Here is a 23,635-nt window from a genome sequence, read left to right on the forward strand (position 1 = left end):
TTTTTTTTTTTTTTTTTTTGCAGTCTTTTTCTGCTGCCATAGTTTTCTTTGGATTTGCTTCTCTGTTCTATGCAATTTTAAGATTTTCTTGGTTCAATCCATGTTTTATAGACAGCCTCTCTCTAATTCAGATTAGCACAGTTGGTTTTAAATTAATCTGCTTTATTTTCATTCAGGACTCCATAGTCTAGATTAGCTATTCTGGATTAAGCCCTACTCCTCTCTTAATTTAAACCCTGTCCAGGAAACCGCCCCATAATGCACGTTTTTGTAAATGTAATCTTCTCCCCTGAAATACCTTGGTGTACAGTATGTGGTGTATTACAGGTGAACACCCATAACTTCCTGATGTTGTATAATGTCTTCATAAACAAATCAGTAATCCAATATGTTTTAGCGAGATTAAAGGGATAGTTCACCCAAAAATGAAAATTTGATGTTTATCTGCTTACCCCCAGGGCATCCAAGATGTAGATGACTTTTTTTTTTCAGTCGAACGCAAATTATGATTTTTAACTGCAACCGCTGCCGTCTGTCAGTCAAATAATAGCAGTGATTGGGAACTTGAACAATAAGAGTCAAAAAAACTTCCATAGACAAATCCAAATTAAACCCTGCGGCTCGTGACGGCACATTGATGTCCTAAGACACGAAACGATCGATAACGAAACCGAACAGTATTCATATAATTTTTTACCTCTAATACACCACTATGTCCAACTTCGTTCAGCTTCCGGTTAGTGAGGTCTGATCGCGCTCTGACAACGGAAGTGATGTCTCGCGCTCATTGAAGTATATGGGCGAGACATCACTTCCGTCTTCAGAACGCGTTTTTTGACCTCACTAACAGGAAGCTGAACGAAGTTCGATAGTGGTGTATTAGAGGTAAAAATTATATAAATAATGTTCGGTTTCTCGCACAAACCGATCGTTTCGTGTCTTAGGACATTAATGTGTCGTCACGAGCCGCAGGGTTTAATTTTGATTTGTCTATGGAAGTTTTATTTACTGTTATAGTTGAAGTTCCCATCTACTGCTATTATTTGACTGACAGACGGCAGCGGTTGCAGTTAAAAATCATAATTTGCGTTCGACTGAAGAAATAAAGTCACCTACATCTTGGATGCACTGGGGGTAAGCAGATAAACATCAAATTTTCATTTTTGGGTGACTATACCCTTTAATCAATCAGTATTGATTAAATATCTAATATGATCTAATTACACTGTTGAATATGTAATTAGTAGCTAGTAATTAATTACTTTTTTAGAGTAACTTACCCAATACAGCATAGGAGCAGGGTTGAAATCCGCTGCACTCACGCATAAACAGATTCATTTATTTCAGGGTTGTTCAGGCCTGCTCATGGAGAGCCACTATCCACTAGTTTATGGCTGCATCCAAAAACTTAAAAAATGCTGACTTTGCAGGACGTATTTGTAAGGAACCCATAGATGGAGACGGAGTTGAATCGATAATGCAGAGGTTGTTTATTGACAAAAACAAACTCAGAATGAACAATACAAGATGGCAGGCAAAGTCCAGGCAAGGTTCAAAAACACAGCAAGGCAGGCAGGCAGGTAACAGGCTAAATCCAAAACACTAGACAAAAGGGTAAATCCAAAAACGGGCTAAATGGTCAAGACACATGGAATAGGCAGAGATCTGCTTGGTAAGGCAGAGTTAACATGCAATACTTCGCAAGGTATTCAGAGAAGCACATGGTTTATAAGGCTACAAACAGGAAGAACCACTAAAACTCAGGTGACGGCTCCCTCTGCTGGAGGGATGAACTGTGCATGGGCTGAACTGTTACAGTATTCCAAGGTAGGAAGGCGTCAAGGCAGCCTGAATCCAATGTTAGCTTCACTTCCTGTCTCCTGAGATATCTTCATCTGATCGATTATTGAAGGCAGCATAGATGTATCCTTCACTGCCTTTGATATCTGTGTTTTCCATTCTGTGACAGTTGAGCTATAAAAAGAAAGATAGCACCTGGAAGTTGCAGCTTCTGGTCAGTTTGTGTGCAAATGTACCTTTTTCATTTTTGTTTTCCACTTTTGATGACATTTCTAGTGAGAAATTACTGTTGTAGTACTTAAATATTCACTTAGTTTTCACCAAAGCACTATTTTGCTGTAGATCATTAAACTGTAACACTGCTTCAGAAGTCCTGAAGTCCCAGAAGTCCAGAGGTACCTTCGTGCGCAAATGCTGCCTGCAAAGATATTGCTTATAAGGCAGTGAAGCAACAAGTCAGCTGCCTAAGTTTTCAGCTACAGATCCATTCAGGCATTGATAGTGTTGCCATAGAAATGTGTAATTCCCAGTCTGACAACATGAACAGCTCCGAGAACGTCACGTGTTCTCGACATCACAGTAATTACAACATGACGTGAGCGCAGCATTTTGGCTCTCAAGGAGCAGGATTGGACAACCCAGATTTATTGAATTGGAAATAAAAGAATCCAATGAAGTCATGATGTATTAGAGAGTGACTTTGATCCCTTTTTCCAGCAGATTAAGAGACACTAAATTGATGGAGTTTTTTCTTTTTCTTTTTTTTCCACATTTACTCAACTAAATTCAAACACATTTCTGTAGGATTAAAGTTTCAGCAAACATTCCAATATTTTATATTGGAATGTTATATACAGTAACAGTCTTTCAAACATTTATGTACAGTGTTTATTGCGTGTGACCTTTGATTTGTTCTGTAATGTCACTAAAATACTGATGTCATAAATATAACGCTGGTTCTGATAAACAAGACTCATAAGAAGTAAACAGTGATGAGATAATATTTGATTGTGTTGGCAGTAGCAACACTGAATAAAGGATATCGATTTAAAACAATCTCATTGAGTTACCCAGCAGTGCAGGGTGTGAATTATTCATTGTTGTCATGTATCTTTATAGCCTGTTCAATTGCAGGCCAAAGTCCAGCATACATGTCTTTAGATTTATGGCAGTGGATGAGTGTGTATTATTAAGGTATGAATGATGTAACAGTCATTGTTACACAATAATGATCACTTCCCCAACTGTTCATTATCATTCTTATTACTCCAGCCACTTACTAAAGAAGTAAATAAATTGATATGAAATTTGAGTTGAAATTATTCATTATGTGTTAGGAAAGAGTTTAAGGTGATTCAAGAGGCTAGATCAGTGTGTGAAATCAGTTTCCAGGAGCAACACCCAAGTATACAGTTCAGAATGTTGTGACTGACCAATCAGAATCAAGTATTCCAGTGGGATGTATCATAATAAACAAGGATAGACCCAGGTGACTGAAACCTTTACGTGAGTAGGAATGGTAGAACAAGATCAAGTAAAGGTCAATAACAAAGTATACAGGTGTAAAATCTTAGATATCCTCAAATAAACTTGTAACATGAAACTATTTGCGGACAATCCCTCCCACATCTGTATTATTGGCCTTTATGAAGCACCTTTGATACCTGCTTACACCAGAGGCCATAACTGTTTATGACACACAATAAAGAACAGCTCAGAGAGATAATACAGGAGGAATTGTCATTCTCTTCACTGCCAGGCTTCATAATTCAGGCTGCACTGACAGCGAATTATGAAAAAGATGGATTTATTTTATATTTTATTTATTTTAGCTTCTCTTCATGTCCACAGTGTAAGGAGTGTTATTGGTAAGTCAAATTCATTCATAACCAGCTGAAGTATCAATTTTAAATTCAAAACATTTGGATGTGAAGCCTAACTTACTTTTATACATTTTATTTATTTCTATCCGTTTAGTTCTATCTATTGCCTATTATTAAAAATCATGTGTTTTACAGGATAGATCTTCTATATTGAAGTAAAATACTTGTCAGGATTTAATAGGAAACAGCTTTATTCAATAATATAAGTGAAGTGATTTAAGATTGGTTTGAACATTGGAGTAATATTCATAATCCAAACAGAAATTGTTTGTCCATTATCCATATCACCAGCATATATTAGTAAAATAATGAAAATGAAAATTAATTTTAAAACTGTTCTCCCGTGTTTAAATTGTTATACGTCTTGTTTTTAATGTATTGTGTGATTTAGTGTATTGTGTGCTTTAAGCTGCTTGTTACATCCTGAAACTAATGACTTGTTGTTGTTTAAGGTAACGTACCGATAAACTGTACAAGTGGAAGTAATAATGAAGTAGGGAGTATCCTGGAGGGATATGAAGGTGAGAAATATTCACAATATTAGATGCTTGTTTTCACATTTGCAAAAAAACAAACAAACAAACAAAAAAAACTGAACCTATTTCGGTGTAAAGATATTTGCATTGATTTGTATTGAAACAACTTATAAAATAATTATTATTTGATTAAAAATCTGGTCATTTAAAATGCCATTGCTTGTGAATATTAAGAGCAATGCAAGATCAATATTGGCCTTATATTTATGTTTAAGACTGTGTGTTATAATATATATTTAACCTGTTAACTGTCATGGGCCCACCTACTGTAATTAAAACAGTAATATTCTATACTAAACCTAGTGACTGATTTACAAAATAAATTACAGAGGAGCAGTAATTTATCAATTTGCAACAAGCATATTTTCATACTCATAAGGCATGTTCAGACCTTTATTTTGAAATAGCGATGAACATGAAAAATCATTAAAGATTGGTTGAAACATGTTTGTTTTCATGTCAAAAGATAACATCCATTCAATTTTTCGAGAAAAAAAGGTCTAAAAATGTTTTTAATAGAAAAAAAAAATACATTTATGATTGTGGCGGCGATCTATAACCCACATGCATGTTATTTTTATGTTTATTAGAGGCTAAATTCATATCAAATTCTGCCAAACTTCCCATACTACTTCTATATAGGATGTCTACTTCATAAATTGTATGAAAATAATGGAAATATATGGTTCAGATCACTCAAACCATATATAGAAATGGAGGCACCTTTATATGGTCAGTAATGGAGCTTGGTTGTCATCTAGTGAAAAAGTGTGGTACTGCGCCCAAACAAAATCTTACTGAAAGCTCATTTTTTGAGATATCAACCTGAAATTTGGAACACAACTTGTTCAGATTTTTGTATGGAAGTAAATTAATGCCAAATGTTTTTGAAATAAAAAGCTTGTTGAATTGCTCTAACTGAAAACAAATATGCACTACATTAGCTGTACTTGCATTTAGATGCACTGTATTTTTAAGGCTTGCATTTTTATGGGATGAAATTCAACATGGTCGTATATTTAAGCTGTGAATATTTCAATTAAAAATATTTCACACACATTTTCATTATTAAAAATTCAATCATTCATATTCACATTTCAAATTTCACTTCCAAGATATTTATTCTGTTTAAAAATACAACCTATAAAATTCAACTATCAATTTTCAGTCCATTTTATTTCGCTTTACAAATTCGCTTCCACAAATTCAGTGGTTCAAATTCGGCAGAAAATTCAACATTTCACATCCGGGAACTGCAGGAAGAGCAGTAGAGTGCCGATGCATCATCTCTATCTGCTGTTAGTCTGCTTCACCAGCAGGTGCCGCTAGCGGCTGTTTAGGAAGACCAAAGCAACGCTAGTAAATCATCATTCATTCATAAAAACGGATCTACAGAATTAGAGCAAGCATAAGTGAATATGTGATGATTATCAGGGCCAGTATAAATGCAGAAAAGCTGATAAAGACACAAAAGCTGCATTTATGTTTAATTCAGTGTATTTACGCTTACTTTCCCAGTGTAGCTACAGCTTTCTGTACAGTGAACAAGATAACGTTATTGCCCGATGCTGGTGTACAGATCAAACGTTAAATCTGAGATAGACATATATTTCTCTCTGTTGTTTAGTTTCCTTAACTTTATATCGCGGCGCTGTGTTGTAATACTAGGGCTTCCCTCATCCGTCATAGGATTGCCCTGCCATCAGGACATATAAACTCTTAACACAGCTTAATGGACTCGTACAGTGATATAAAAGACCAAACTCGCACCTCATTTGTGATGTAGGTTAGACTATATAGGCTCCAAGAAAGCAGATACTGGCATAAAGTTGATTTGACGCTGAACGTTTGATTATGATACTCGCAAATTTAGGGACCGTCTCTAAAGTTACGACATTTGGTATTCACGTTTCTACCTTCTACCAAACTCTTGTAGACACACATGCACATATACATATTCAAACACACCTCACTCAAAGTACATGCATATATATATATATATATACTATTTATTTATTTATTTATTTATTTTACACGTTCATCACACTATTTTTTTTTACTTTGTTCATTTTTTATTTTACCTGATCATAGATTATCCTGCTTATACAAATTTTAAATAAAATTTAGAAATAAAATTAACTAAGTAGAACTAATTGTGTGATGAATGTGTAAAAAAAAGAAAAAGTATATGTGCATGTACTTTGAGTTGAGTGTGTTTGAATATGTGTGTGTGTGTGTGTGTGTGTGTGTGTGTGTGTGTGTGTGTGTGTGTGTGTGTGTGTGTGTGTGTGTGTGTGTGTGAGAGAGAGAGAGAGAGAGAGAGAGAGAGAGAGAGAGAGAGAGAGAGAGAGAAGGGTGCATCACTCTTCGACCTGGCACCTATAGATGAACACTTCACAGGTAGTTTTGGTGACTAAATCATTCTCATCATATGCTATTGAGCTTTAAGTTATGGCATTTTTTTGTATAATCCAATACAGTAGTGAAATACATAGCAATCTTTACATATTACTTGACAGTTTATTTGGAAACACTTTACAGTAAGGTTCATAATGTATTAACTAATGTGAACTATCCATGAGCAACACATTTGTTGTTGTATTTGTTAATCTTTGTTAACATTAATAAAAATACAGCAGTTCATTGTTCATGTTACTTCACTGTGCATTAACTAAAGTTGACAAATACAACTCTTGGGTTTAGTAATGTATTATTAAATGCTGGAATTAACAAAGATTAGTAAGTGCTGTAGAAGTGCAGTTCATTGTTCGTTCATATCAACTATTTAATATAAAGTGTTACCTTTTATTATAATAAACATCAAAAATCTAAAAGGTTTGCATTATACCTGACAGCTAGATGAACAATTTACAGTTGGTTTTGTGACTAAGTCATTCTCTTTAAATGTAATTGAAGGTAGAAACGTGAATACAGAATGTCGTAACTTTAGAGACGGTCCCTAAATTTGCGAATATCATAATCAAACGTTCAGCGTCAAATCAACTTTATGCCAGTATCTGCTTTCTTGGAGCCTATATAGTCTAACCTACATCACAAATGAGGTGCGAGTTTGGTCTTTTATATCACTGTACGAGTCCATTAAGCTGTGTTAAGAGTTTATATGTCCTGATGGCAGGGCAATCCTATGACGGATGAGGGAAGCCCTAGTATTACAACACAGCGCCGCGATATAAAGTTAAGGGAACTAAACAACAGAGAGAAATATATGTCTACCTCAGATTTAACGTTTGCTATGTACACCAGCATCGGGCAATAACGTTATCTTGTTCACTGGAGAGAAAGCTGTAGCTACACTGGGAAAGTAAGCGTAAATACACTGAATTAAACATAAATGCAGTTTTTGTGTCTTTATCAGCGTTTCTGCATTTATACTGGCCCTGATAATCATCACATATTCACTTATGCTTGCTCTAATTCTGTAGATCCGTTTTTATGAATGAATGATGACTTACTAGCGTTGCTTTGGTCTTCCTAAACAGCCGCTAGCGGCACCTGCTGGTGAAGCAGACTAACAGCAGATAGAGATGATGCATCGGCACTCTACTGCTCTTCCTGCAGTTCCCGGATGTGAAATGTTGAATTTTCTGCCGAATTTGAACCACTGAATTTGTGGAAGCGAATTTGTAAAGCGAAATAAAATGGACTGAAAATTGCTAGTCGAATTTTATAGGTTGTATTTTTAAACAGAATGAATATTTTGGAAGTGAAATTTGAAAGGTGAATATGAATTATTGAATTTTTAATAATGAAAATGTGTGTGAAATATTTTTAATTGAAATATTCACAGCTTAAATATACGATTGTGTTGAATTTCATCCCATAAAAATGCAAGCCTTAAAAATACAGTGCATCTAAATGCAAGCACAGCTAATGTAATGCATATTTTTTTTCAAATAGTGCAATTCAACAAGCTTTTTATTTCAAAAACATTTGGCATTATCTTACTTCCATATTTTTGGCTTTGATTTCCTAGCAGCTTTAGAGTAAAACTTGTTTTGTAAAATATATATTTATATAAAATATAAAATATTATATTTTAACATTTTATATTTTCATAAACAAACTTCTATAACTTTTTTTCTGTTTCACTTACATAAGTTATTTCACTTTTACAATAATCTGCCAAATTTCATCTTTAAAACAAGACCAGCCTTATGTCTATACTCCAAAGAATTCTTGAATTACAACCATTTAAGTTTGGATAGTGCATTTTGTTGTCTAAAACAAAAAGTGGGGGTGACAGTTAACAGGTTAAATGTGTATTTGATCTGCCCTTCAGGAGATGTAGAGATTATCACTAATATCGGACCTGATGATCATCTGGTGCTGGAGTATTATCTCTTTCCCATTGGTGTGACATTTCTGGAGCTGGTTTACTCTGATGAAGGCTCAACCGCTACTGTACGAACCAGAAAACCACTGGATGCTGATGTACTACAGGAGGTTTGTACCTCACTGAACCAAATTTTTATCAATATTTATTATATAATTTATCAATAACTACAAACCAACAATATCCCCTGCTGATTAACAGTTTAGTTTAGGCTAAATCTGCAACTGTTACCCATTGTGGCACAGTTGGGAGAGTATTACATATTTTTTTTTTTTTTTTTTTTTTAAAGAGAAATGAAGTGCCACCTATGACTCTTTGTGTGTTTTTTTATTCCAGTCAGGAGGGATTTTGTATTATTCACTCACTTGCCCAACCCCATCGGTAAGTATAAACAATAACATTATCAAATCATTCAATATGACAAAGTATTATAAAAATAAAGATTCATTGTGCTTCACTGTGCATTGTGCTTCAAGTCTTCATTGTGCATTTCAGCTGAAAAACATCAGGACATTAAGAGTTCAGGATTTCAATGACAATCCTCCGATCTTCCAGAGTAAATCATACAGCGCCACAGTGTCAGAGGTGTGTGTAATGTCATCTTTATACAGCAGTAGTGTGTTTGGTCACTCAGAGACTCACATCTCTTTGTAAACCATGTCTTTTTCTCCAGACGACGGCTGTGGGTTCAGATGTGCTCAGAGTGACCGCTAAAGATGCAGATGTTTCTACAGAAAACAACAGAATTACATATTCCATACTGGTAAATCATGAACAATTCTCATATATTTGTTATAATACTAACACAGCAGGTTTACACAAAACTATATGTGTCAGGCATGAAGATGTAATTTAATTGTAAATTAAATTTCCAATAGGGCTGTCAATCAAATAAAATGTCCAATTTCAGGTTTTTTGTTTGTTTGTTTGTTTTTTTCTTTTTTGATGCATGCAGATCCTTTTAAAGGGAAGAAACCTAAATAATATATATAATTATTAAGTAAGCACAACTTGTTTTCATGAATTTCATTTTAATGAATCACTTTCCCTCTATTAACAGCCTCCAGCACCAGATGAATTTGAAATGAGAAGCGACGGTAACATCCGGTTGAAACAACGTCTGAACTACAACATTGATCAACAGTACACCTTCATCGTCGAAGCTAAAGTAAAAACAAACTCTCCGAGACTCTACTAGTCCCACATCCAATTTACTTTGATCACTAAACTTCAAACTTACTTTAGTAGTATATTCTTTTATTATATAATAGCTCATACAAAAATTAAAACTCTGTCATCATTTACTCACTTGTGCAATACAAATATACAAACCCGATTCCAAAAAAGTTGGGACACTGTACAAATTGTGAATAAAAAAGGAATGCAATAATTTACAAATCTCATAAACTTCTATTTTATTCACAATAGAATATAGATAACATATCAGATGTTGAAAGTTAGACATTTTGAAATGTCATGCCAAATATTGGCTCATTTTGGATTTCATGAGAGATACACATTCCAAAAAAGTTGGGACAGGTAGCAATAAGAGGCTGGAAAAGTTAAGAGGACCAATTTGCAACTTATTAGGACAATTAGCAACATGATTGGGTATAAAAAGAGCCTCTCAGAGTGGCAGTGTCTCTCAGAAGTCAAGATGGGCAGAGGATCACCAATTCCCCCAATGCTGCGGTGAAAAATATTGGAGAAATATCAGAAAGGAGTTTCTCAGAGAAAAATTGCAAAGAGTTTGAAGTTATCATCATATACAGTGCATAATATCATCCAAAGATTCAGAGAATCTGGAACAATCTCTGTGTTTAAGAGTCAAGGTAGGAAGACCATACTGGATGCCCGTGATCTTCAGGCCCTTAGACGGCACTGCATCACATACAGGAATGCTACTCTAATGGAAATCACAACATGGGCTCAGGAATACTTCCAGAAAACATTGTCGGTGAACACAATCCACCGTGCCATTCGCCGTTGCCGGCTAAACCTCTATAGGTCAAAAAAGAAGCAATATCTAAACATGATCCAGAAGCGCAGGTGTTTTCTCTGGGCCAAGTCTCATTTAAAATGGACTGTGGCAAAGTGGAAAAATGTTCTGTGGTCAGACGAATCAAAATTTGAAGTTCTTTTTGGAAAACTGGGACGCCATGTCATCCGGACTTAAGAGGACAAGGACAACCCAAGTTGTTATCAGCGCTCAGTTCAGAAGCCTGCATCTCTGATAGTATGGGGTTGCATGAGTGTGTGTGGCATGGGCAGCTTACACATCTGGAAAGGCACCATCAATGCTGAAAGGTATATCCAAGTTCTAGAACAACATATGCTCCCATCCAGACGTCGTCTCTTTCAGGGAAGACCTTGCATTTTCCAACATGACAATGCCAGACCACATGCTGCATCAATTACAACATCATGGCTGCGTAGAAGAAGGATCCGGGTACTGAAATGGCCAGCCTGCAGTCCAGATCTTTCACCCATAGAAAAACATCATAAAGAGGAACGTGCGAAAGAGGAAGATGCGACAAAGAGGACCTAAGACAGTTGAGCAACTAGAAGCCTGTATTAGACAAGAATGGGACAACATTCCTATTCCTAAACTTGAGCAACTTGTCTCCTCAGTCACCAGACGTTTGCAGACTGTTATAAAAAGAAGAGGGGATGCCACACAGTGGTAAACATGGCCTTGTCCCAACTTTTTTGAGATGTGTTGATGTCGTGAAATTTTAAATCAACTTATTTTTCCCTTAAAATTATACATTTTCTCAGTTTAAACATTTGATATGTCATCTATGTTGTATTCTGAATAAAATATTGAAATTTGAAACTTCCACATCATTGCATTCTGTTTTTATTCACAATTTGTACAGTGTCCCAACTTTTTTGGAATTGGGTTTGTAGATGTTTAGCAGAATGTCCAAGCTGCTTTTTTCCCCATAAAATCAAAGTGTGTGGAGACCAGGAACAAATTACACAAGTTTTATATTTGGATGAACTATAATTTGAAGGTAGATAGTAATAAAACACTGTTTCTTTGCAGGATGTAGGAGGACTCAGTGACACCACAACAGTTACAATAACAGTTGAAGATTTTGACAATCTGAACCCTTTTTTTGATCACAGTCTCTACGAGGCATCCTTTGAGGAAAATCAGGTAAATGACATTGTGATCAATAATTTAAACTCATGTCTGATCAAACAAATCAAACCCTCCATGTCTTTTCTGTTCATGCACAGGTAGGACAGTTTTCAGACGTCACTCCTGAGGCCATAAAAGCTCAAGATGGCGACACGGGCATCAACGAGCCTGTAGTTTACAGCATTACAGCAGGTACTGATAACAGAAGATTAACAACATACTTACATGACACATCTGATCTAAATAACCTTCTCCACCTAAAGATACTTCTCCCAAATAAAGTTTCTCTGTAGATATGTGAGAGCTGGAGGTGAAACACTCATTTTAAATCTGATAATATAGAAAATTCCACCAAACTATAGTCAAGCACAGTAATTATAATAAAACAAGTACTTTACACCCCAACACACTTCTTGAATTTAAAAAAATATATATACAGTAAGATTCTGATAATAACAAAGCATATATCCACATTTCTGTTTCAGTCTTTCCAAATGAATATCAGAGCAACTTTGAAATCAATCAAAGCAGTGGAGTAATCTCTGTGACAACAGCACTAGACCGAGAGGAAATAGACCAGATAACTGTCCACATACAGGTATCAGAGCTTTCTTAAGATGTTCATTAAAATCATTAGGCTGATGTTATGAATGAGTTCATATGTTTTTATTCATGATTTTCTTTTATAAACAGGCAACTCAGCAGGATGATGCCAGTAAGACGGCTAACGCTGTTGTGTCAGTCACAATTGAGGATGTGGATGACAACCCTCCGAAATTTGACCACAATGAGTACACCGTATCTATTCTGGAAAATTCACCTCAGGATCAGTTTGTGCTTCAGACTAGAGTCACTGATCTAGACCTGGTACTGTTCCTCAAAACATCACTGTCTGATTGTAAAGAAATATAATTATTGTGAGATTCAGCCAACAAATGCATGCAAAATTAACTTATTAATTGAATTACTTTCAAGGGAGGATTTGTGGGAACAATCCGGATTATTCCAGAGTCCGTACCTTTTTCTATCAGTCCTGATGGAACAATTCTGGTGAAAAGTTCTGCAGACCTAGACAGAGAAACCACAGCCAGCTTCAGTTTTCAAGTAACAACAAATCTCATTAACAATTTTCAGAATGAAGAATTGTAATAACATTATGTTTTCAAACACCACTACATAATAAGCATGCCAATTTTCTCTTCAAAATCTAAAGGTTGAAGCACAAGAAAAGCCTCCTTCCACCAACAAAGCAACAGCCGACGTGACCATCATCCTGCTGGATGAGAATGACAACAGTCCACAGTTTACAACTTCTAAGTATCAGGGCAAAGTTTACGGCAATCAGACTGTTGGAATGCAGGTTGTCAAGGTGATGAATTATTGTTTTGTTGAGTCATTTAATTGTTTTCCAGCACAATCAATATTTTAGTAAATTTCTGGAGATTATGGAACCATTATGTCATAATAAGATGAATGCTATACCATAAACATTGGAATAAAGTTACCAACTAAACTTACTGTACATATATTTTCATATAAGGTTGAAGCAACAGACCTGGATGAAGGTCCAAATAGTGAAATCAGTTACTCCATTGAGTTTGGAAATGAGGAAGGTTATTTTGGCATTAATGAGAATGATGGAGAGATTACGCTAGTTCAGACAATCCCTCTGGTGGAAAACAGAATCCTTCAGTTTTCACTCTATGTGACTGCAAAAGATGGTAAGTTATATCTGTGTGTTCTGGAAGACATTTGATGGAAGTATATTATGGCTGTGGATACATTACTGTTGGCTTAAATACCATTTCACTTCCTTTACATTCATTAGGGGGTGCTATAAGCAGATCAACTTCTGCAATGGTGGACGTCAAGGCACCTGGAGATTCCCATCCTCAGTTCCTTCAGAAGACCTACCAGGGACAAGTAGAGGAGGATCAGTCAGGGGCAGACATTGTGAAGGTCCTTACAAGCAGAAACAGTTTCCTTATAACATCTTCTATCCTGAGGGATTGCTTCTGTAACTGATATACAAACATTTGATGAAAACCATATGGTGTGTTAATTAAATGACAACCAGCTAACTAACAAATATTTACTTAAAGAAATAAAAAAAGGAAAAGATATTTTCACCATATTTGGTACACTTATGTATGGGCTCAGTCAGAGGACACATGCAAAAAATGGCAGTGCTTGGCCACTTGATGGTGCTATAACTGGAAAAAACATGAAATTGGCTATAACTATGGAACAAATGGTCCAATCTACTTGAAATTTTGCATAATATTTTAAGCTCCCACAAGGGTGTATGAGGACAGTCCCATATATAAAAAAACCCCCATAAAAATTAAGGGGTGGGGGGGGGGGGTCTGTCCATTTAATCACCCCCATATCAGTGAGTTTTGAGTTCTCATGTACAGTAAGAAGACAGTGGTAATCTGGTAAACAGGTAAATCTGGTAAATCATAAATCAATGTGTACTCTCTCGTTCACAGGTGGACTTCCTGTCCATTGATCCTATTGTTCCTGTCATCTTAACAGTTGAGTCTGAAGCTGAGAAGTTCTCCATAAACCAGGATACAGGTGTTCTCTCGACCAAAGTCAAACTAGACTTTGAGGAGGAGAGCAGCTACACTGTGCGACTGTCGATATCAGATGGAACTAACCGGGACGAGGCATCAGTCCTGGTCGAGGTGCTGGACATCAATGACAACAGTCCAGTTTTTGAAAGTCACCCTGCTTCTGTCTCAGTAACAGAGGATCACACGGTGGGAGATGATGTAACATCCGTTAAAGCCACAGATGCGGATGCAGGGTTTAATGGAGAAGTGCGGTACACCCTCCTGGGAGGTGCTGGGAGGTTTAGTGTTGACCAGGAAACAGGAGTGATAACTCTAGCAGCTCCACTTGACAGGGAGACCGAAGATGTGTACCACTTAGTGATCACTGCCCAGGATCAGGGTCGCCCATCACGCTCCACCACCACCAATCTGGACATATCCGTGACTGACATTAATGACAATGCTCCCATATTTTCCAAACAACAGTATGAGATCACAGTGTCTGAGCATGCTGAAGTAGGAACAGCCGTGTTAGATGTCATGGCAACAGACAAGGATGATGGTGCAAATGCTATCGTGACCTATCACATTGTCAAACAGGAGCCATCTTCAACATCACCCATCTTTATCATTGATGCAGTGTCTGGATCCATAAGCCTTGCTGAAAAGCTGGATTATGGAAAAGCTAAGCGTTACAATCTAGAGGTGGAGGGACGAGATGGAGGAATCCCTGTTCTCACTGGCAGTGCTACTGTAACGGTGTGGGTGGAGGACGTGAACGATAAAGCTCCTGTGTTCAGTAAGGACCAATACGACGTGTCCGTCTATGAAAACCTTGCAGGTGGAACTGCTCTGGTATCTTTGGAGGTTACAGATGAGGATGAGGTGAGAGAAGAAAAGCAGACATATGTAAACTGCACAAGACCTAAATAACCTTCAAATTAACCATGTAAACTTCCATGTAAGGCTTTGTCAAGCCAACACTCCAAGTTTATTTTGATGTACAGGTACTTACCTTTTCTAGTTTTCTGTCTGATCAGGGAGGATTCTCTAAAGGTCATTTTATCATGAATAGCGATACCTTCATTATCAACAGTCAAGGAGTAATATCACTCCGGAGTGACGCCACCTTGGATAGAGAAACTGTAGACAATTACAATATAGAGGTATAAAGCAATCACATTTCCAATCACAATTTCATTATTCCAACTATTTACAAAATGTTCAGTATGACTGTTCATTCTGAATGGGATGCTTGTATTGTCTTTCTCAGGTAATAGCGGTAGACCAGCCTGTCGATGGTTTAAGCTCCACAGCTCAGGTCATCATCACTGTTCTGGATGTCAACGACAACAACCCACAATTCCTTCCTCTCCCAGAGCCCATTGAGATTCAGGAAGGTGCGTACACCCCCTCATCACCTGGAGAGGTGTGCAAAATCTTAACCACAGATGCTGATATTGGAGACAACGGACGTGTCACCATCACTACTTCCACTTACAGCAATTTCTTCAGCTTCAGAGATGTGAGGACCTTAACATATAAACAAGAAAATGTACTGTAACATGTTAGATCTTATTTAATTTTTCAAAAATCATTTCCTTTATTTCATCCCTTTAGGATGGGACTCTACAAGCTATAGAGGAGCTGGATCGGGAAACACAGGATGTATATGATGTGGTCATTGTTGCTGTGGATCATGGGATGCCACAGGGAAATGTAATTTCCTTTTCGTTGGACTATCTGCATCATTTGGATGTGTATTTTAATAAAGTTTTGTGATTGTATACATTGGTACAATTCTTAGTCACATTGGTACATTCTTAGTCACAACCTCAAATAGCATTGTCTGTTCCCAGACTGCAGGTTCATATTGCAAAAATATCGTAATCTAGACAACATACAGTAGAACAGGGATAGCCCTGTCCCTCAAGGGCTCTCTTCCTACAGACTTTAGTCAAATCCTGCTCCAAAACACTTGTTTTCAAGAATATCTTAATTAGCTGGTATGGGTGTGTTTGATTTGGGTTAGAGATAAACTATGCAGGATGGTAGCTCTTGACTCAAACAAACATTCAAGTTTGCTCTAAGTAAGGGGTAGCCAACCCTGCTCCTGGAGAGCTACTTTCCATGAAAGTTGAGCTCCAAACCCAAAAAACTCTCCTGAACCCACTATCCAGGGTGTTCAGAATTGCTTAAAACTTGCAGGCAGGTGTGTTGGAGCAGGGTTGGAACTGAACACTGATCTAACTGTCAATATTCAAACCTACAGATACACAATACTTGTACAATCCTTAAGGTAGATACTAGGCATTGCAAATATGAACTTTTGGTCTCTACTACATAATGTTTCTTGGGTTCATTTTCTGCAGAGCATCACCACAGTGAGGGTCAATATCACAGATGTCAATGATAACGCTCCAGTTTTCAGCTCCGACACCTACAGCAAAAGCATTCTCGTTAAAGATGCCAAGGTTGGAGAGGTGCTGCTGACGCTCTCGGCCACAGATAAAGATGCTGGAAGCAATTCACTGATTAGCTACAGGTAAGCTTAAGACTAAACTTCCATTTCTTTAGGATCAATAATATGAAGGCAAAAACAATAGGTTGCTGTTCGTAACCCTAGTTCTCTGAAACATCAAGTGGAGAGATACACCTATGGGAAAGGCATCCAATGCTTTCTAGGGCCAGGAGAGGGTCCCACTCTTGGTCAGAGGCACTTTGTAGGGCCGGCCATTTGATGTTGCCGTAAGTGGCCGCTCACTCACAAAGCTCAAAGTGGACCGATTGGGGTAAAGCAGCAGGAACATTTATCTGAGGCATTACAGATGACAGAATGGCATCCTCCTCTTCCCTCTTCCAAGCCGCTGAGCATCGTCCTCATCCCCAGAACTGGTCGGATTATCCATAAAAGGGGGTTCAACGGATAAAACATTCTTGAAATGACCTAGGTCACTTTGGTTGGCCCAGCTCAAAGAGGCTGCACCTGCGTTATCTTATACCCTATTAGAGTCAAACAAACCTAAATCAGCGTTCTTTGTAGGGTCACAGTGATTTTGTCAAGTAAAACATTCCAGTCTGAAAATTTAATCTTAACCCTATTCCTACCCTAAACATAATCCTACCCATAACTTATCACTAAAATCAGAGGGGAAAGATAGGTGAATAACATTGATGTAGAAGCACCTAACCCTGGTTGCAAGCCTAAACTTGACATAAATGGTAAACTTGTCTCTCAAATCTGACTGGTTGATTGGAATGTTGTTCCAGGATCAACAAAGATGCTAATCCAGGAACATGTCTTACTTGGCAAAATGACGGTGACCACAGGGGTCAAGGCCCATGCACACCACACATGAGGGATGGGAATCCCTAGTGATGATGAGGTTGCCCCACACAACTGGTTGTCTCTGGGGGTAACCGTTGAAGGTTTAGAGAGAGCCATCGACATGAAATAAACCAGCAATCTGACAGGCAGGTAGCCGTAGAACTGGGGAAACTAGTGAAGAAAGAGGTGGGCATTCTGATAAAGACTGCGAGCATGGGCAGCTTGCAGTAATTAGGTCAGCTAACCTGGCTAATTGGACAAACACATCCGGCGGAGGCTGATCCAAAAGTCCATAAACCCATGAGCTGAGAGTAAATATTCCAGAGGTCACAAGAAGCATATGACACCTGAGGAAAGCGCATGCAGGTGCTTTATGCACCTTGGTAAGGGATGGTCCCTTACCTGGCATTGAGCACATGCTCCTGTCTGTCAAGCCAGATTTGATGCAATTGGATGCTTCTGCAGAGGTCAGGTAGATTCCCTTCCCATAGGTGGATCTCGAACATGAGATGATAAAAGAGAACGACTTAATTTACATGACACCTTTTTTAAGACAGATGGCATGAATGTTGTCTTTCTGTAGGTTCTCTGAAGTCTCCTCAATGGTCGCACTGGATGCTGAAACAGGAGACATCACTTTGACCTCTGACCTTAGCGGGGTAACAGAAGACACATTGCTAACCCTTACTGCTATAGCAACAGATCATGGAACACCACCAGAATCTGATGAAGGTTTGGGCTTGGTTTGCATAATTTCTTTAGTGAATCTGGTGTTAAAATAATTCAGATAATGTGTGCAAATAAACATTTATTATTGGGAGCAGTTCATTCCCCCTTCATTATTCAAATCTGATCTGATAAACACGTCAGATTAACATCTTTCTTCTTTCTGTAGCGGAAGTGTTGATCTACTTCAAAATAGCCTCTCTCACTGAGACAGTGGCTTTTGAAAGCTCCTCCTACAAATTCACAATAAAGGAGAATGAACCTGAGGCCTCAGAAGTGGGCAAGGTTAAGGCATTAACAGGTAGACCACTGGATACAGTCAGATATAACATGAAGTCCCATGAGGATGTCTTCTCTGTGGATGGTGAGGGAACCATAAAAGCTCTCAGACCACTGGACAAGGAGGAAGAGGAGTGGTACATCCTCACAGTCGAGGCCATAGACTCCAGAACTCCTCCAACAACGGCAGAAACAACGGTACTATTCTTGTTATTATACGGGAAGCTAGCTAAAATACAAGTTGAGCTGACCTTTAGAAGACAACTGCCACCATAGCACTTCTTGATGCAACCAAGAATGCACAAAAAACGTTTGTTGTATTACGAATTGCTTTCTGACACATTTCAGAATGCAATGACTCAAGTTTGTGTAACTAAAATTGTTTGCGTTCACATGTTTTCAAAGAATGCGTTTCTGACCTAAGTCTATGTTAACGTCTAAAGTCAATGTTTCTCTTCTTAAAGGAAAGCTGCCATAGCGCTCATTAATATTTGCCTTCGACTTTCTTTCTCTCACAATCTTCAGGTCAACGTTCAGGTTGAGAATGTGAATGAGGCTCCTGTGTTTGAGGATGAAATATATAAAGCAGAAATTTTCAGTCTCTCTCCTTACAAATTCCCTATAGTGAAGGTCCAGGTAAGTGTGGCTGGGTATAGACATCAGTTATAAACGCAATGGATGTAGTCTGATTGGTGTCTGAAATAGTAACTATTAGCATCTAAGCTACTAGCCATTAAATTTATCAAAAGGAAATGCACAGAATTTTATATATTAAAAGCAATAGACTAGACTTTTTTTTTTTTTGGTAATTTATGTAAGTAAATTTCCCCTTCCCTCAGGCATGGGACCCTGATGTGGGCGAGAGCTCAGAACTGCAGTATTCCCTGCAGGAGTCCACAACTCTGCTGGATGTGGAGCCAAACACTGGTCAGATCTACGTACTGGATGCATCCAGTTTTGAAAACAATCTGTCCACCTTTCATGTTAAAGCCACTGATAAACATGGACTGTCCACGACTACAACAGTACAGGTGAGCAGAAACAGAGAGAGAGAGAAAAGAGAAAGCTTTTGAAAGACTTTCCAATGGCCAATGGCATTTTGATTGAGAATGGAGCAGTAAAACAGAGCAGTCAATGCGAATAAGAAAATTCAAAGATCAAAACGTGCTCTTTTGTTTGACCTACAGATCACCGTGAAAGAAAGTGCAAGTGACAATGTCGTGGTCATCTCCTTAAACCAGCCCGTGTTCACAGTTGAGAAGAAGATACCAGAGATTGAAGAGTGAGTGGGAAAATCTAAACCTTGATGCTGTTGATTTTCCACTGTAAGACAAAAGGAAAGTTTTTTTTTTTTTTTTTTTTTTTTAAAAATTGCAGCACTTTTCCATTTAACGACAGTTCGCAGTGACCATGGGACTATCAAACTCCAAAAAAAAAAAAAAAGAAAGACGAAAAATAGTCCATATGTACACTATTCCAAGTCTTTTAAAGTCATACAATAGCTGAAACAGCAGCTATTAGCATCTACGTTGTTAGCCATCAAATTTACCAAAAGAAAAAACATGACAATGCACAAAATTGTATATTAGGCTTTAGGAGACTTGGAATGGTGTGCATGTGGACTATTTTTTGGAGAATATCATTTAAATGAATCATTCTTTTGAGTGAGTTCTTTTCAACAAACTACTTCCAGTTCCCTAGATCAGACCAAATGATTCATTGGTACTTTTTTCTCAGATCCATGAAGAAAGCTTTAGGCTGGACTGTGAAAATCCTCCGTGTGAGAGCCGAGGATGGGATTGAGATGCGCACCATTCTCAGAGAATCTACAGACAAAACTTACGTCAGTTTCATTGCCATGGACTCCAGTGGAGCTGTCATCAAAGCCACAGAGGTCAAAATGTAAGTTGAACTAATATCCATAATTTCATAACTCATGTTCTTTAAAGCAGAACAAAGTAACTTTTTTTACCTTCATAAATAGTTTTCTAAGTCCTTACGATGGTTAATTGACTTGTAGTGCTGTGTTTGAGGCGTGCACTAACCCCCTTTGGCACGTCTACGTCATAAAACAGCACTTGCAAGTTGAGCTGCACCGACCCGACACAATCTCGCCTCATGTTCACGTTCACGCGAGAGTGACAAAATGCTTTACGTTTACGGTAACAACCTCACTTTATAAGACAATTTCGAAAATTACCCACCTCCAACAATATTTCTTGTACCGTATTTGCAAAACTACTGCACTGGTGAGCGTTGTAGTCGATGTAGTCCAGAGCTGGGCTTGGAGTATTTACGACAGTGTGATTCACTGAAGGAACCTGTAGGGGGAGCTTCCACTTTAACAAAAAACGAGCTTCACAGTTCTGCTTTTAAACCCTTTGGTCTGCATGCCTACTAGGTTTCCACTGTAGTTAATTTACAATACGTTATTTTGAGGGATCTGAATTGTGTCGACTCCCACAGGAAACTGCAGAGTAATCACAATGATTTAAAGGTGGAGCTGGAGAAGGTGTTTGATTCCGATTTGGAAATCAAAGTAGAGGAAGGTTCTGGAATCTCTGAAGATTCTGAAGATTCCAGTGCAGCAGCCATCATTGCTCTCAGTGTTCTGCTGGCTATAAGCATCGTGGGATTTGTCGCTCTGTTAACGGTCTATCTCGTTAGGTAAGTAGTAGCCATTTTTTATTTGGATTTCAAACATGCAGTCTGGCTCACACTGAATAAACATGGTACTGGTGCCCTGCAAAATAACCAACAAAGTCAACACGAAACAATCAACCCCATTTACTTTAAATCTTTCCCTGCCATTGACAAGATTTTCCATTATTTATGACACAACACTTCCACCAAAGTTTTTCACTGTTGTTTTCACTGTTACTGTTTAAGATAGGGGGCTGTAGAGATGCTGTATTGAAAGAGTACAGCATCTCAGATCTAAAAACAAGCAAAGAAGATCTGCATGAACCAGAATGATAGAAGTTGCTTACGCACAATTGAGCTATTGTGATCATTAACCAATCAACACCACATAAATCAAAATTGTCTAATGTTACAGAGAAAAATGTCGAAAACTACAAAGACTGTAAAGCTTTGGGGGTGTTGATGGACTATCTATTCCATCTATATTGTGATCGTAATTCCTAATCCGATTCGGACAAAGTTTTTGACAACGCAATTTTATCCCTCCACTTGCCAGGGTTCATTGGTTGCCGATCCCTGATCTAGGCCAGACAAGCAGGATATTATATCTTAACCACTAATCAAACAGTTATTTAATCTTTGTTTTAGGTAATGCAGCTTATCTAAGATCATTTCATTTCAATAAAAAATAAAAAGCAGCTTTCCACTGGCATATGTGGAGATGTTCTGGAAAGTGAACTTGACCTTCAGTCTCTATGTTCAGGAGGGTAGTAGCCCTTCCCAAATCCAACACAAACTTGTCCAAGTGAAACTCCCATTTTACACTATCACACCAATTTCTGACGGATAAACCCAAATTCTAGCTTATATATGTTGTATGGTTGCTGTAACACTCAGAAATATGTCAAATTACAGAAGTAAAAATAAATCCTTCATGTTGACTTTGAACATCATTCAAAAGGACCAAATTGTGAATGACTTGGTGATTATATATATATATTTTGCTGCCTCAGGATGAAGAAAATGAAGGACACAGATTCTGACAAAGAGAGCTTCGATATTGGCAAACCCAAGATATCCAGTATTGACAAAAGTTTTAAATTTCACAAGTAAGTGCCAATATACAGTATTTTTAAAGAGCAGATGCAAACAGATAACTCTCATATTTGCTAAAAATTTGTCTTCAAATACAAAATGTGCTTTAGTTTGTTTGACTAAACATGTTTCTTCTGTTGACAGCAAAAAAGAAGATGACAAAGAGGTAAAGCACTCGATTCGGATGCCGTCAGTAATGATAAATCAATGATTCGGACAATATTCGGTTTGTAGAATTGAAATGCTTAAAGTTTAAAATTTTCTGTTTTTCAGGTTAAGTTTAGTAACACAGCCGATTCTGAAAATGATACGGATTTGAGAAACGGAAACAGTATCTCTGCCCTCTGATGCTCCATCTTTCTCAGAATAAGACTTCATGAGGCTTAAAATGAATTCTGACACACTGTTAAAGTTCGGTTAATGAAACATTTTTGTTATGTATTTTTATGTTCATGTTTATTTTATGTACTCTAACATTAGCTTAGCAACATGCTAACACCAGACTACTGAAATCAGTTGTTTCCTGTGCACTTCTTGTGTTGCTGCCTATGCAGAAGGTTCCACATCATCAATCACCATTTCAGACTCACCTGGTTTTGAAACAGAGCAAATATCTCCTTTTGTATCGATGTTTTCTTTTCTTTTAAGTAATATTAGCATTTTGCTAATTAATTTTCAACTTGGTCTTTCACAAAGGGACATCCCATAAACTGCTTACACATAAAAGTAGGCTTTTGCACTTTAACCAGCTCAGCTATGACTGTGTATTCAAATTATCTACTGCTTTTAATTTGTATCTTTGATGTAAATATCTACCTGAATGATTAAACTTCTTAAAATATTTCTTAATCATACTGTGTGTGTCTATGTGTGTAATTATCACATACCAATATTTATCATTGCATTTACAGCATACTAAGTTTTTACCAAAAAATAATAATAAGTATGCAGTGCACACCATATAGTATGCTGTATTATTCTATTCCAAACACAGCCATTTTAGCAACAAGTTACACTCATAACAGAAAGAAAAAATCATCCCACAACCTGCTTTTTGGACTCGGTTCATAATTAAATCATATTAAAATTTTATTAAGTTATATCCTATATTAAAATAAAATGAAAACAGAAAGACTGAGAGAAATCAAATACAGAGAACGCAAGAATGACATCCAATAGATTATGGAATGTATTTCGGTAAATAAAATAGAGCTCCAACTGTTCCATCAAATGTGCAATATTCCGGCCACAAATGATCTGAGCCTGAAAAGAGCACCGTAAGTTT

General features: G+C 37.4%; 1 protein-coding gene across 1 annotated transcript; it reads left to right on the top strand.

Annotated features, from left to right (window-relative positions):
• The first annotated feature begins 3,494 nt into the window (after positions 1-3,494).
• LOC137033037 (protocadherin Fat 4-like) lies at positions 3,495-23,179 on the top strand. Its single transcript, XM_067405098.1, has 30 exons — positions 3,495-3,668; positions 4,136-4,204; positions 8,520-8,683; positions 8,910-8,954; positions 9,069-9,158; positions 9,247-9,336; positions 9,634-9,741; positions 11,623-11,736; positions 11,820-11,913; positions 12,207-12,319; positions 12,415-12,588; positions 12,697-12,825; positions 12,935-13,090; positions 13,262-13,442; positions 13,550-13,680; positions 14,214-15,164; positions 15,320-15,445; positions 15,553-15,804; positions 15,900-15,998; positions 16,652-16,824; positions 18,191-18,339; positions 18,503-18,810; positions 19,138-19,248; positions 19,452-19,643; positions 19,800-19,894; positions 20,350-20,514; positions 21,079-21,279; positions 22,269-22,364; positions 22,495-22,516; positions 22,624-23,179. Exons 1-30 carry the CDS (start codon positions 3,593-3,595, stop codon positions 22,696-22,698), a joined length of 4,749 nt encoding a protein of 1,582 aa, XP_067261199.1. The 5' UTR covers positions 3,495-3,592; the 3' UTR covers positions 22,699-23,179.
• The last annotated feature ends 456 nt before the right edge of the window (positions 23,180-23,635 follow it).

Source organism: Chanodichthys erythropterus, chromosome 12 (assembly GCF_024489055.1).
Source record: "Chanodichthys erythropterus isolate Z2021 chromosome 12, ASM2448905v1, whole genome shotgun sequence".
Taxonomy (NCBI): domain Eukaryota; kingdom Metazoa; phylum Chordata; class Actinopteri; order Cypriniformes; family Xenocyprididae; genus Chanodichthys; species Chanodichthys erythropterus.

Excerpts from the sequence above, each read along its gene's own strand:
- LOC137033037 (XM_067405098.1), top strand. The coding sequence starts at position 3,593 with ATGAAAAAGATGGATTTATTTTATATTTTATTTATTTTAGCTTCTCTT. Across the intron at positions 9,159-9,246 it reads ACAGCGCCACAGTGTCAGAG|ACGACGGCTGTGGGTTCAGA; the intron begins GTGTGTGTAATG and ends CTTTTTCTCCAG. Across the intron at positions 13,091-13,261 it reads TTGGAATGCAGGTTGTCAAG|GTTGAAGCAACAGACCTGGA; the intron begins GTGATGAATTAT and ends TTTTCATATAAG.